Source organism: Stylophora pistillata, chromosome 4 (assembly GCF_964205215.1).
Source record: "Stylophora pistillata chromosome 4, jaStyPist1.2, whole genome shotgun sequence".
NCBI classification, from domain to species: Eukaryota; Metazoa; Cnidaria; class Anthozoa; order Scleractinia; family Pocilloporidae; genus Stylophora; species Stylophora pistillata.
Window position 1 is genome coordinate 22,725,454 of NC_142522.1, and position 15,000 is coordinate 22,740,453.

The 15,000-nt window shown below is 37.5% G+C and overlaps 2 protein-coding genes across 3 annotated transcripts; one reads left to right on the top strand and one right to left on the bottom strand.

Moving 5' to 3' along the window:
• Window positions 1-380: 380 nt before the first annotated feature.
• Window positions 381-7,138, bottom strand: LOC111323657 (uridine-cytidine kinase 2). Of its 2 annotated transcripts, none has more exons than XM_022927063.2 (7): window positions 6,993-7,138; window positions 5,556-5,709; window positions 4,237-4,333; window positions 3,206-3,348; window positions 2,709-2,806; window positions 2,540-2,588; window positions 381-669 (listed from the first exon to the last, which is right to left on the bottom strand). In XM_022927063.2, exons 1-7 carry the CDS (start codon window positions 7,095-7,097, stop codon window positions 530-532), a joined length of 786 nt encoding a protein of 261 aa, XP_022782798.1. In that variant the 5' UTR covers window positions 7,098-7,138; the 3' UTR covers window positions 381-529. The 2 variants fall into 2 exon arrangements, with proteins under 2 accessions (XP_022782798.1, XP_088614200.1); XM_088758074.1 differs by lacking the exon at window positions 6,993-7,138 and adding an exon at window positions 6,078-6,223.
• A 310-nt stretch (window positions 7,139-7,448) lies between these two features.
• LOC111323658 (FAD-dependent oxidoreductase domain-containing protein 1) lies at window positions 7,449-14,306 on the top strand. The gene is made up of 7 exons (XM_022927064.2): window positions 7,449-7,881; window positions 8,092-8,321; window positions 9,281-9,375; window positions 10,167-10,309; window positions 10,735-10,992; window positions 11,268-11,372; window positions 13,905-14,306. The coding sequence occupies exons 1-7, from the start codon at window positions 7,600-7,602 to the stop codon at window positions 14,157-14,159; spliced, it is 1,368 nt and encodes a 455-aa protein (XP_022782799.2). The 5' UTR covers window positions 7,449-7,599; the 3' UTR covers window positions 14,160-14,306.
• The last annotated feature ends 694 nt before the right edge of the window (window positions 14,307-15,000 follow it).

Sequence of the window (15,000 nt, forward strand, 5' to 3'; positions counted from 1 at the left end):
GAAACTATCAGCCTTTAATTCATGTAGTAACTGATTTTGCTACGTGGTATTATTGACTGCAAGGTGGAAAAAATTGGGTTGTTACCATCAAAAGAGCACCTTAAAATCTGACTAATGCTTACTAAAATATAAAATCTAAAAAAAATTAGTATATCCAAGCTATTTAGATTAGCTTTTGATTTACTTAAAAATTTTAAAATATGTATAGGATTAGTTTAAGTTACAATTAGCTTTTGAAGACCAGAGAAGAGTGTTAAGTCACAGTTACATATTTTCAATCAGCTTTTAGTTATTTCATTGCAACTGAAGATACTTCATCATTCAACTTGCATGTTTGGCACTTCCATTACACAAAAAACAAAAATTATGTTAATTAATGTGCTTTTTCCTCGCATAGAAATTCACATCTTAAGGCTGCCTTCACATGTGGCTTTTCAAACTAATTTTTTATCTATCCCATAAATGCTGCAAACTGCTACAAAAAGATACTCAGCACCAGGCAGGGTATGTCTGGGATAAATTCAGGTCATCAGTGAGGTCTGGATGATTTCATACTTGAGTCAGAGAGGCATCTTTGACGACGATCAAGCTCACGATTATCCTCAGATCGACTGCTCTTGTTTCCATTCAGAATGTCTTTTATGTGTTGAACGATGAGGCCAATAGCCACTTCAAGAGAGAGAAAATTCAAGAAATTATTTCAGTCAGATTACAATTACATGTTGAATGCAGTTCACTAAGTTAAACATGATTTTCATATATTCACAGTTATATTAGGTTATAGGTTATAGGTTACTACAGGTTAGAGGCTATTATAGGTTAGCAATCTTGCTCATAACACTTTTCTTAAACAAGTATATACGATCTAAAATTGTTCTGAAGGTGTGCATGCCTGGAAAGCCATCAGTGATTTGTGATATACTGCTAAATTCTCAAGTTAACCTGAATTTCCTTATAATAGACATAGAAAATTTGAAGCTAGATGGAATGCCACTTGTGGAAGCTGTCAAAGCACATTATTAGTTTAACTGACAGTTACTATCAGCTTATCTTAACTCAACCACTGCCTATTTCTTGAAGGACGCTTTACTAAATGGACTCATAAAGTTGTTCTGTTTTCAATCAAGATGGGGGATTAAAAAAAGTACCAGCTAAAGAAACAAAATGACAGGTAAGGGTGCCAGAACCCACTTCACTATCTTTCAAATTTTGATTTTAGAATAAAGAGGCTTCAGTCCCAATTTAACCCTTTGAATGCCAAGGACGTATATATACGTCCTAAAATAGGACCCTCAGATACCGAGGACGTATATATACGTCCTCTGACAAGCATTTTGTTTCTTTTCTCGGTCGTTCAAGGTTTTTATCCGTGGTTGTTTCAAAGGACCTGGGAACAATTTGAGAATCCGCTGACCACAGAATTTTGCACTGTGGCACAACATAACACCCAGAAGGCTTTGTTTATTTTCGCGGCAAATCCTTGCCAAATCCAACATGGCGGCCAGCACACGTCGAATGACAGCTGAGGAAGTTTTGGTAGAAGTTTTCGCTGATAGAGACTCTGATATGAGCGACGAAAGTGATGGAGATGTTTCAGAGTACAATGAAAGTATTTCGAGCTCGGAGGATGAAGATGAAAGCGGGGAAGAAGTCGAAGAGATCGACGAACTCGAAAGCGAGAATGAAAATAACGAAGATAGTGAAAGTGAGGAGGACAATGTCGCAGCTAACAGGCACCAAGGAAGAGGAGGAAATAGACGTGGTCGTGGTGGAGGAAGAGGAGCCCGTGGTGGAGCAAGAGGCGCTCGCGGGGCAGCAAGAGGTGCTCGTGGGGCAGCAAGAGGCGCTCGTGGGGCAGCAAAAAATTATTTTATGAAAAATCCAATATGGCCGCTGGTTGCGAGGCATGCACCTGGGTTGGCATTCAAAGGGTTAATACTGGGTCCTTCGAGAAACAGGCCCCAGGTTCCTAAAAGTAATGATCATAAAGATCATGGGCTTTAAGGTTGGAGAGGTTTTCTTTAACCCTTTGACTCTTAAAAGTGATTAACAGGTAACTTCTTTCAATAATAGTCCATACATCATCCAGCAAACAGGTAATAGGAGTACTCAAACTTTTTAGGTAGAAGTTATTACCTTGATCTAATATCAAATTCTCACCACAAATTTACAAAGAAATGTGTAGCAGCAAGAGTGGAGAATTAACAACCAGATATGAAATAACAATAATTTGAATATATCAACAAAGTTGAAATGGTAAATTGGCCACCATTACGGTTATAAAAGCTGACGTTTCAAGCATTAGCCCTTTGATGCTCCGTCACCAATCCGTCGCTCCAACGAAGGGCTAATGCTCGAAATGTCAGCTTTTATAACTGTAACGGTGGCCAATTTACCATTTCAACTTTGTTGATATATTAAAATTATTTCGTTACCCCCACCGATGCAGCTCCAAACAGTTACTTTAGAAACTATCAGCCTTTATTCATGAAATAACATAGGCTCATGAGATATTCTTTCAATTTGTTGGTACCCCTACCTGTGTTATTTGATCCTCTTGGTATTATTACATCTGCATACTTTTTTGTCTAAAAATATTGCAAACAATTTCTTCAAATTACACAGTGTTGCTACTTATAAACACACATGCTTGTCAAAAGAGAAAAAAAATTCTCATTCTAAAATTAACGGTAATATTGTTAACTTACCGGAAGACAAAAATCTTCAAATGCTGGTTTTACAAAATTTGTGTATGTGGCTAGCACTTGATCCAGCTCTCTCCCTCGTTCCTGAGTATCTCTTAACACTAAAAACAAAAGAATGATATGAAATGGTGAGCTTCCCTGCTCTTCTTACAAGTTGAATTCATTCAGTTTATAGTTAACACAGTGTAGGATTGAGAGTCCTTAGAATCATTTACTGCAATATGGAATGCTGAAGAGGCACACCAACCTGAAGGTTCATATCTGTCCACAGATATGACGTAAAGTCACTCATGACAGATTCAGTTAAAAGTTCATAAGAATTTGTGGTTTTTATTGGAAAACACATGAACACAGAGAGTTCCTCTCTGATGGATAAAGTCACCACTGACAATATTTTTGGAGTTTACAGCACCTTTTCTAGACCAACAACATTGGACCACACCCTTGTAATTAATGTACTAAGTGAAATGCTACATTTAATTTCCACAAATTATTTGTACCTCTTCTTGATAGTCTAGTATCACTGTCTGAATCAACAAATAGCTTCATATCAAGCATGTCACGCATTTCTTTGAAGTAGATTGTTAAGATTCCTTCAAATAATATCACATCAGCAGGGTATATTGTGACCGATTCTTTTAATCTGTAGTGGAAAAAAAAAAAAAAAAGAATAGAAGAATAAGACAGAGATGCCATCCTCTGGAAATCTGGGCCTTGATGTTCAAAGCATGATAAACCAACTGAAGGCTTAGCCAAAATGTTTTATTTGAAGCAAAATCAAGGACAAGTTAAACTTTTAATCCTGGATTAAAGCTGACTGCCTTTCAGACAATCAGGCCCTGAATTATGGAGATGTTTGATTAATGTACAAATCTCCACCCACTGCTTTCTTCTAATTTGTTTCTTGACCACCTTGTTCTAGTCTCTCTTCACCAAATGAGGTCAATACAATGGACACAACATATATACTTTCATATAAAAAAAAAAATTAGACTAAAATATGATCAGAAAACTACTCAAAATTGTTTTAAAACTCAGTGGAGGATGAAGTTATGTGATCTCCCCTCTTCTAAAGAAAAAAAAAACCCAATTGACTTTATGTGAGAGATTTAAAGAATAGATCTGGAGGCTGACAAATTTGGTCTAAATTATCTAGGATACTCATGGAAAAACCTGGAGACTTGGTATATATGTTAAGACACAAACCACATGTAAATAAAAATTTCACAATTTCTGTTACCTTTAACTTATAATGGATGTAATTTACCCTAGACTAACAATATTGAACTTGGGAAACATGGTGCTGTAGCTAATGTTGAGTGCATTGAGATTACAACTAAAAATAACGATCAGGCCTAAAATTTGCCAGGATTGTTGTGTTCTGTTTTTAAGTAAAGACAATTAATTAATTCTCCTCACAATGAGGAATGTACAGTTTTTTGGAAATGAGTTCTACAATGTACCTGTCCCTAACAGTCCCAAGAAGTTTTCAGACAATAGCACTGGTGCCTTATTAGGCTAAAACACCCACCTTGTGGCATTGACAGAGTCATAGAGGGGTATCTCAACAGTTTCACCAGCTTTTGCTCTCTTTAAAGTATCAAGTGTCATCTCAAAGTCAAACGCATCTGATCAAAAAGACAATTATAGTCACTGTGATATAGATGTATCTCAAAATAATTTATTTTCTTAACAATTTATACTGTTACATCATTATTCATTTTATCCATACTGATCTCTATACATTTCCTCCTTGGTTGAGGACAAGGAGAATTTGTTTAACAATCAAGAGCTTCTGTGTTTGGTGATCATTTCCTTTATTCTCATGACCTTTATGTTTAATTCAGGGGTGGTATTGCAAGGAGAAGTTAGATGCTGGTCACTCTTAGAAATCGAAGGGTTTAACCTATTGATGTCCAGTGTGCCCGTAAGCACCCATGTGGACCCACACCCTTTCTACGCCTTGTGACGTCATCTTTTTTAACCCTGGAGCATGACTTTGAGCACGTACTTGAACAGGTTGAAAATATCTTACAAACGATACCAGAATGAGCGCAATCGAGTGAAGGAGATTGGAGAAATAGCCAAAAAACCATGTAACTTTGACCTGAAAATCTGCACGAAAATCTTGTTCCATTACCTACCTACCTTTCTGAGCATGTGGTTTGAAAATAATGAGTAGTTTCCAAAAAAATCTCATATAAAAATGAAGCCTACTAAATTTCCAGCAAGTGAGGAGAAACTTCAGGCAAGGAAAGGGGAAAAAAGGGCAGGAGAAAGAGAGAAAAGTAAAAGTTGTAGGTGGGGCATTACTTTTCAACCCAAAAACTATCTCAAAATTTTGCTTTCTGCACATGCCCGAGATTTTCAGGCCACCATTTTGCATTTGGATCGAAAGGCTGTCGAGTGTACAAGCTGTCAATGGGTTTGTGGTAAGTTTGAGCTTTTAAAACCACAACAGTGACCCGAAATCTGCTCGACTAGCTTCAAAACACAGTTTTTCACAAAAGCTGCGGCTATGGGTTAAATGAATTTTATTTTGGTGGCACTAACATAAAGGCTAGTAATCTTGATTGGTATAGGGAAAAGCAAAATATATAGATATATATATATATATATCATTTAGCTTTGAAACACTTTGGATTTCTAGCTCATAAATAATATTATTTATACTGCAAAAATCTGTTCATCAATTTTGTGAACAAAGCAGAAAAAAAAGTAACAATTAATTAAAATCAGAATTCAATTCAAATGAATTAAGATCAGTTAAAGAATGTTCAAATAAAGCAAAGGGGAAATGGTTGGAAGCTATCTTATTGTAGGATACTTCACAGCTGATCCAATCATTACCTGGGTGATCAAAGTTGAAGTTTCCCACTTTAGCTTCCTCAGCTTCCTCCTCAGAAAGTTCTCTGTAGAAACTCTCCTGGCTGATGATAACAACTCTTCTGGATTCCACTGCATCCTGGCCAAGTTGTTCCATTATCTTGGCACAAACTGTTGACTACAGAGAGTGAAGTATAAAGTTAGGTTGGTATGAAGTTAAGTCTCTTTATATTGCAACTTTGTGACAACTTGATTTCAATGCTAGTTCATACCACTGCATCATAGGAATAAAGAAAAGGATAATAACATTATACAATAAGATAAGAACAAAAGTAAAAATATATCTAAAGGGAGTCTTCATCACAAAAATGTTATTTAGTTGGGCCCCAAATTAACAATAAATTATCAACAATGAATAATTTCATGCAATTAATATGAGAAAAAAAGGATTTAAGAGTCAGGAATAAGGGCTAAAAAGTTAATCTAAAAGTATGTGTTCTGGTACTTTACTTAAAAACCAATATTGAGCATATGTATTTGACATACTTTGAAAGATTTCAATCGTAAATCCATTCTTAATCCATGAAACTGCCAGAGCTCAAAGTTGTCCAACTACATCCTCCATGTTTTTGGTAAAGCTACACATTATTAACAAGAATATTTCCCAGAGCCTTATGGAGCAGACGGATAGCAAAAACTACCCTCAATCTGCAGTTACTAGGCAGTCACTTCCTCATAACGGACAGGTCAATTCAAATTCCCTCGGTTCATTAATTATTGATGTGATGCATTGGTCTTTACATATAGCTTCGAGTAACAGCTATATTATTGGTAGTAAACAATTATCATTGGTGTCAGAGGGAAATTTTCGCAGCTCTACCTAATACTTTTGAAGAAAACGACTCCCAACATTTTTAAACTTCTGGACTTTACCTTTTGTGGTCATTAAGAGGCCATTAATTTGAGTCCCATTTACAGATTAAAGGCCGATGTATGAATTAAAGGACTCGATACTCTCTAAAATTTGTCATGCTGAGTCATAAAATCTGAATAAAATGCAACTTAAAGTTGACAGGTGATGGAAAAAAGGAAACCGCTCGCGTTACGTTTACGATGAAAAGAAACTATTGAAATACTTCATGGCTCCAGGTGAAATACTGTTGTGAATTAACAGTTACGTTTGAAAACGCAACTACATCCAGGAAACAAGAGCTTCCAAAACAATAAATTATTGTATGCATTTCGTAAAGTGCAGTATACGTTTATGAAGTGAAATAATTATGCCTCCACTTTCAAGCGTCGACTCCAAGAGCAGATCGGAGCGATGTTTACAACAAAACAGACAAAAAAAGCTTGAACGCAAAAGAGAATTAACACACTAGAACATTAGCGCCTGGCGTCTGAAGACTCGTTTAAACACCAATAAAAGGATTGTAAATGGCGATAATCTAAGACATTTACCTTTCCAGAAGCTGATCCACCAGCAACTCCAATGAGAAACGGTTTAGGAGGGGTCTGTTTTATCAACTCTCTTTTCGTCGACGGAAGATCAGAAACTGCCGCCATCTTTAAACCAAACTGAGTGACAAGTTTGGAACTATTGCGTGACGTAACAGGTGTACTATTTGATATACTCTCGATCTATCCTTTTCCACTCCACTATTACTCGGTGGGGCACAACATATTGCACAAAACAAGGCGAGATGGAAAGAAGAATGTTGTTTCGTTATTTGCCATCAGGGGATGAAGGGGATTTTTAAAAATGAATAGGTACTTATGGACCTCTCTCTCTCTTTACTTTCCAGGCATGATAAGTATGTTAATTATGTAAATTAGCCCTCTTAGCCTCGAGTCAAAAATATTGATTTAAATAAAGTAGAAGAATAGCAATAAGGCTCAACCTATACATGAGATGTCTGCATCGGTTAAGTTTTTCCTTTGTCGTTGATATCGGTGTAATTGGCCTTTTTTCACACTTCGTGCATTCTCTGAATTCAGCTTGTCCACTGAGCTGGGGAGCTCCAACTAGCAGTCCGGTAGTCCCGTCGAACTGGTTTCAAATTTCAACATGGCTGCTGGCAGAAGATTCTTCTGCACAGTTTTGCGTTGTCCTCAGAAGACCAGGAATGTTTGCTATTCTATAAAATTTAATTTAAACTCAATTCGTTGCTTCTGGTCAAGTTTTCCCGTAAAAGATCCAAAATTTTCGAAACATTTTAGCTCTAAAGAGCAAAATGTCTACGACGTTGCAATCGTAGGGGGTGGCGCTATAGGCTCATCTTCGGCCTACTTTTTAGCAAGTAGAATGCACGGACAAGGAAAAATTTGCGTTATTGAATGTGATCCTACGGTAAGTTAGCATTCCCTATAGAACAAGTTGCTTTCATTTGGAGTTGTCGCGCGACAGGGCTACGTAAAATCGAGGAGACTTTATCGCGATTTACTTCTTTAAATTTATTATTTATTCTATTATTCATTTAGTTTTCAATCGATTGCTACTATAAACTTAAAAACTAATTTTTCTCGATTTGTTATCTTTTTTATGTTTTGTGCTGTAAAGTACTCAAAGGCATCAACAACCTTGTCAGTAGGATCAGTAAGGCAGCAGTTCTCCATGGCTGAGAATATCAAAATGTCACAATATGGCTTTCAGTTTTTATCTGAAATTGAACAGCATTTAGCCGTTGATGGCTGCGACCCCCCTGATATTCAACTGCATAGTCAGGGTTACTTATTTTTAGCAAGCAAGGAAGGAGAAGAAAAAATGAAGGAAAATCATGCAACTCAGAGGTGAATTTTTGGAGTAAAACTGTCCATAGATTTAAACACCTTTTTAGAAAGAAAAGATGGTAAAACCTTTAAACCCTGAGCATCTATATTTTTCTTACAGTAATACTGGGTAGTCATTCATTGAGATCATGAGAATCATAGGCAGTGGTATGTTTTGAAAAGTGGGGGGGGGGGGGGGTGGGGCTTATCTTTCACCCAGCCATGCGCTAATGTACCCCTACTCATATTTTCTAAAATGCTCTTTGGGTCGTTCATTGGTACAAGCAAACCTCTTTGCAATCTTTTACAGTTTTTTGTTTGTCTGTGATCAATTTGTGACCTCTCATTTTTTTCTTGCACAATCTAAATCTTTTAGCTTAACATTCAGTTGGGTTCCCACAGACAAAATATACATATATTAAGATAAATTGATAGTGATGTTTCATGGCTTTCAATGTGGGTTATATCTATATGTTAGTTCCATTGGCAAAGCTTTTTAATTATTACAGATTAATTGTTTTCATTAGACTTGTACAATAGCCCAAAAGATAGATAACAACTTAATAATGTGGGCTATTTTTGGTTTTATTAACTGAGTTGACAGTGTAAATTGGCCACTGCAGAGTTTCCAAGCTGACATTTTGAGCACAGCCAGCTTTGAAACTCTTTAGGATGGCCAATTTATATTATTGGCTCAGTTGATAAAACCAAAATTACCTTTTTACTCCCATGCACCAAGACAGAAACACAGTTTCTTTAGAAATTTACCTCCTTTTTTAATGTGGGATGCTCTGCATCCATGGAGGGGGGGGGGGGGGTAGGGAGTGTGGTGTGATTTCTGAAAATAACCCAACTATTCAGAGTTTTTACTATAGTTTTCATTTCAGTTTGCAAAACATTCCTGCTGATCAGTTACCAAGTATTCAATTAAATTTGAGTGCAGGTGTTGATCATGAGTTAATTCATTTAAATAATTTCAGGGAGCTTGGATGTGAAGTTGTTCTTCTCTCCCCTTCTGAGCTCAGTGAACGATTTCCATGGCTCAATACAGATGGGATATCATTAGCTTCATTGGGTTAGGATATGTACAATTGAGAAACTATCTATTAAGTATATTTCTGTGAGACTCCTAATTAAGCGTTGATTTACAATTTAACAAATATATATTTTTATGGTGCAAAGTCTTAGCGATAAATTTTTACCCTGAGATATTCAGAGTTTAAATTTAAATCTCCCCTCCACACCCTCACTTTAAAACCCTCAACTTGAACTTTGTTGTCAGGGCTCAACACTAACAGTAGCCCACTAGCCACAGACTAGTAGAAATTTAGTTTTGGCCGGTGGTTTTTAATTTTCACAAGCCAGTTTAGCTAGTAAACAAACTGAAATTGCCGTAACATCTAAGATGTCACTATCTACCTGGCTAGTAAGTTGAAAAGTTAGTGTTGAGCCCTTGTTGTATTCTGTAAGACTCAAAAGTGATTAGGATAGCTTGAAATTATTTGTCTAGGTAAGTTTAGGGGAATGAAAGAAAGGTGAGTTGGAATATATAAGTTAAAGCTTGAAGAGTGAAGGACGTGATCTTCCTTTGATTACACATCTCAATTTCAGCTGAAAATCTTCTTTGTGGTCAATTTTCCAATTCCCATTCATGACATTCAATGTTAATGTAAGATAAATAACTAGTTACTGAACAGCCAGTGTCATTTTCTCTGCTTTGTGTAGGGAGAGACAAGTTACATGAGTTAGTAATCATGATGTTTTTTAAAAACAGTTTTTTTCTGTTTTAAAGTTATTTTATCATAAAGTAAGTCTTTTGGACCACATCTCAGTGATGTAACATAGCTTTTTGCCAAAATATTTCAGGAATAGGAAGGGAAGGTTGGTTTGATCCTTGGTCACTCCTCAATGCCTATAAGAGGAAGGCTAGTTCTTTGAATGTGGATTACATCACTGGAGAGGCAGTGGACTTTATCACTGATCATAATGGGCAAATATGCAGTATAAAGGTTCAATTAACCTATAGTTCCTATTTAAAGTTTTATGCTTTTATCCACTGTATATCTTAAATCCTGAATCCATTGTTAAATTGACAACTGAAATCCTGCATCCTAAAGAAGACAGCCTGCACTTTATAGTACACACTCAAAATATTCCATGTTTTTAATCTCAAAACTCGTTTTTTCACATGACACTTTTGGCACATGCAACATCTGATGTTCCATCAATCAGGTCTGCATGTCAGAATCTATTAGATCTAGTCATTTAGACCAATCACAAGTTGGAGTAAAGCAAAACTTAAGCAATATACCATATTACTCTTGACTTTCAAGTGAACATTGCCCTATGGACACACACACTTTGGTATCTTTTTGTAACCCTTCAACAACCCCCTGTGATACGGTCGGCCAACAAGATAGATTCTTCTTTCTAGGTTGCTACCAATTCATCCCCAAATGATCCTCAAACCATCCACTGTAGGTTTGTGGTGAATGCTGCAGGTGCAAAGGCAGGGTATCTCGCAAGGAAGCTTGGGATATATCTGCCTGTGGAACCAAGAAAACGCTGTGTCTTTGTACTAAGCTGTCCTGGCGCTCCAAACAAACATCAAATGCCGTTAATTATTGACACTACTGGCTGTTATGTGCGGCCTGAAAGTGGCTCTTACTTATGTGGAATGCCCCCACCAGAGGTGTGTACTGATATGGATGATTTGAAGAAGAAACAAGACATACTCCTTGTTAGACTTCTTTTTGTCAACTTTTTGAATAAAGCTAAGAGATAAATGAAGCCATCGGCACTCCTCGTCGTGAACGGGGGGAGGCGGGGGTAAATGTTTCGAGCGCGAAACGCGATAATTTGGTCTCGACCCTGCCCCACCCCTCTCGATATGCCACCTAAGTAGGGTAATCTTCCTCCTTTTTAGCCCTTCAAAAAGTGACTCTAACTTTACATTCCATTCAACAGGAAGAAGATATAGAAACTTCAGACTTTGAAGTAGACCATGACTGTTTTTACGAAACGATATGGCCTAAGTTAGCTCACAGAATTCCTTTATTCGAGTGCGTCAAGGTGTGTACTAAATCTAAATATTTGATGCACATTTGTTTGATTTTGATTTCGAATTGTTTTCGGTCTGCATTCACTTCTGTTGATTGTTCCTTTACCCTCCTTTGATCTGCGTTTCTTCTCTTTTCCTCCTAGACAAGAAGGGTAGTTTAATTATTTTGCCCTTCCCTCTCTAATTCCGTTAGATGCACGAAAAGGTCCAGGGATTTGTTGACTTAAGACTTCCAGACGAGTGGTTTATTCCCAAGAGGGAATTATGAAAGAGTGGAAAGGGAACTCACGAATAACTAATTGAAGGCCAGAATGAGAGTTATTTTGCTACCCTGAAAATTCACTCAGTTATAGTTAATACTTAATCCAGCATGTTTTTCTTTCCTTGCACAATATCTAAAAAAGGGAATTTATTAAAGGCTTTAAATTGTAGGTATATATTGTTTAGGAAAATAAAAATTAAAACTTCGCACTAAAACTTCGCACTACAAATCTGTTTCGAAAGGGTTAAAAAGTCCTCTCTCGTCAGGTGCATAAGATATTGGTTGACTAACGATCCTTTTTAAGATGGTGGTTTAAGCGTGCCTTAACAAGTATTTAGTTGAGTGCCGGCACGCACTCGCCAGTTCGTTCCTTTTGTTTAGGGTGCCCGCCCCTGTTCTACATATGATGAAGAATTTTTCAGTTATGCAAAGATTACATCTCTTTGTAGTATTCGAGTACTGCCTGGCGCGAGCCATTATTTTCCAGGTCACGGAAAACTCCGTTTCAGCATCCTTTAGGGACCAGATATATTTGCTCAACTCTGTTGCGTTCCTTTTTTTCTCATGTCTAAATGAAGCTGTATGGTTTCTAAATCTTGTTTTAAATTGGTTCGCAGTAAGGCCGACGTACGTTTGGGTTCCCAAGGGACTTTCAACTGTGGCCTGGTAGACCACATTTTGAATTAGGCAATTGCCACGCAGCGGACAAGAGTGTTTGTCTCTGCAATTGCATGATTTTTCTTGTAATTGAGTTATTTGCGAGGGAGGACTTGTTGTGGGCGTTGATTTTTCTTTCTAAATTTGGCATGCATGAATAGCTCACTTTCAAAGTGTTCCTATTAAAAATTTTTCTTAGCGGGTGCCCTGATGAAAAGGATTCTTTTACGATGTCTAAAAATTTTTTCCCACGTTAGTAGCAACGTTCTTACTAAAAGGTGGGTTATACCAAGTTATATTTCGATGTCTTCTTCTCCCTTCTGTACCCCTCTGGTCTTTAGTTGTTGTGTCAAATTTTAATTGGTGATTATACCCACTTGCTTCTAACGCTTGCTGATACATGGGTGCTGCTTTGTCGAAGGATACCCTGTCCGATGATATTTCGCTAAGCCTTTTATTGATCGCCAGGGGAATGTTCTTTAGGATGGAAGGTGGGTGATTACTATCACAGTGCACATACAGAGGTGTGTTGTTAGGCTTTGAATATGACTCATGAGATCCTTTGTTTAGGTTCAAAGTGACATCAAGAAAGTTGACCACTTTTTTGTTTGCTGCGATAGTTATTTTCAAGTCGTTGGTGCTAAACACTTTGCAAATATCTTTTTTAATTTTTTCGATCTTTCTCGGTGTTTGCTGGAATGCGCCCAGGCCGTCATCCCTGTATAAGCCTATTTGTTTTCTGATGTCTTCTGGCGAGTGCGTGCCGGCCCTCAACTAAACACTTGTTAAGACACGCTTAAACCACCATCTTAAAAAGGATCGTTAGTCAACCAATATCGTATGCACCTGACAAGAGAGGACTTTTTAACCCTTTCGAAACAGATTTGTAGTGCGAAGTTTTAGTGCGAAGTTTTAATTTTTATTTTCCTAAACAATTGTTTACAAAGCTCCATTATTGTAGAGCACTCTCCGATTCGACGATAAGGTTTTTCTACGTTTATAGCTCTTTGGCATACAAAGCTCAGTTTGCTTTCATGTCCAAATTGAGCACTCTATCTAGGATGAGTCATTGCTGTTGCAATTGCGCAGGCTCGCTAGTTTACTCTAGTTTGAGCACTCTGGCATGGCTTAGACGATACCACAAAGGTTGGGTCGTTTGGGGTGACCGTCTCGGTTCTCCCCCATCTTAGTATCAGCACTGCACTGATGTGGCCCAGAAGGCCGTAACAGTGCTGTCTGCAGTTATATATATATATATATATTTGCATATTTACGGAGGCTCAGCTTACGATTGACCAGGTTAATGTCATGTGACGACGTATAGGTTTTCCACGTTGAACAGAGATATGTCCCAGTCTGTGGGTGACAAACAGTCAGACCCTCAAACATAAACCTGCAAAGAAATAATCAGTACTCCTTCGCAAATAACGAAAATCCGTCAATTTTCTGTAATCTTGATACTTTAAAGTTAAGTGAGAATTATTTTAGTCTTGGTTTAGAAGGCCGGTTATGGTTATGGTTATGGTTAAGATTTTGTGCCCAAGCGACAGGAGTTGTTTTTAACTTTTGCCCTTCCTTGCTTAAATGATTGGTAACCATTATACTCCCCTGGTTCATGTTTTAGGTCCAAAGCGCCTGGGCTGGTCACTATGAATACAACACACTGGATCAGAATTCCATAATAGGACGTCATCCCCAAATAAGGAATCTTATTCTTGTAAACGGCTTCAGTGGTCATGGTATCCAGCAGTCTCCCGCAGCAGGACGAGCCGTCAGTGAGCTGATCTTGGACTGTGGCTTTCAGACAATTGATCTTTCAGCTCTTGGATACGAACGCGTATTGAGCAACGAACCAATGAAAGAGAAAAACATCATTTAGTAGAGAAAATCATCTACCTTTGTGGTAGAACTTTTACGATGTATTTGTTCTTGTGCATGGCCAAGGCCCTATTTGCACTGAATGCTTTTTCATTTGAAACACTTCGGTTTTCTCTTATGTTTTCCTTTTTCAAACTCCAAAAAATACCCAAAAATGTTAGTCAAAGTGGAGACTTTCCCAGTGTGGATACCGCTAAGGGACCGGTCGGAGTATGTAAAATCTGACGATTGAGTGACATGGAAACGAATTATTCTGATGGCACGTTGAAGAGGTTCACGCGGCAACATAGAGTTTCAGACTCTCTAAGTGTTTTGTGAGAAAATTAAGTGCGGTAACTCTTGGTCGGTCAGTCTTATGTCTGAGCACTCGTTTTCGTGCGTGCGGTTGGCGTTGAGGAGTCGAAAAATGCTCTTGTTCAAATAAAAAACAAACTCATGTGTATAGCTAAAAGAAATACGAGAAAGCACGTGAGGTTGAAAATGTTTCAGCTTCGTTTGTTGTTGGACTGAAATCAGAATACCTTTCTGATTGTACCAGGATGTCCGGGGTCTCGGAGCAATAAGTTAAACACATTATTTGCTTTATTATGTCTGTAGCTGAACGTCATTGTAGATGATAAAATCGTCTGTAACCAAGATTTGCAAAGAAAATAAATAAATGAAATAATATAACAACGGGAACCAAAAACGTTGGGCACAGTTTTAAAATTTGTAAGTCTGACGATGAAGTTGAAAAGTTTTATTTGTTTTATCGATTCCAGAATTGTCGCTATAATTGCCATAGTTTGCGAACTTTTTATAGCTGCCTAATTCAACTCCTCATTTTGTGACCTCCTCATACT

What these genes read in the sequence shown, in the direction of transcription:
- LOC111323657 (XM_022927063.2), bottom strand. Translation starts at nt 7,097, where the DNA reads ATGGCGGCAGTTTCTGATCTTCCGTCGACGAAAAGAGAGTTGATAAAA. An exon ending in CTTCAACTTTGATCACCCAG is followed by an intron (nt 4,334 to 5,555) that starts GTAATGATTGGA and finishes CTTTTTGATCAG; the next exon opens with ATGCGTTTGACTTTGAGATG. An exon ending in TTGAAGATTTTTGTCTTCCG is followed by an intron (nt 2,589 to 2,708) that starts GTAAGTTAACAA and finishes CAATATTTTTAG; the next exon opens with ACAAAAAAGTATGCAGATGT.
- LOC111323658 (XM_022927064.2), top strand. Translation starts at nt 7,600, where the DNA reads ATGGCTGCTGGCAGAAGATTCTTCTGCACAGTTTTGCGTTGTCCTCAG. An exon ending in GAAAATCATGCAACTCAGAG is followed by an intron (nt 8,322 to 9,280) that starts GTGAATTTTTGG and finishes AAATAATTTCAG; the next exon opens with GGAGCTTGGATGTGAAGTTG. An exon ending in GGCAAATATGCAGTATAAAG is followed by an intron (nt 10,310 to 10,734) that starts GTTCAATTAACC and finishes TCTTCTTTCTAG; the next exon opens with GTTGCTACCAATTCATCCCC.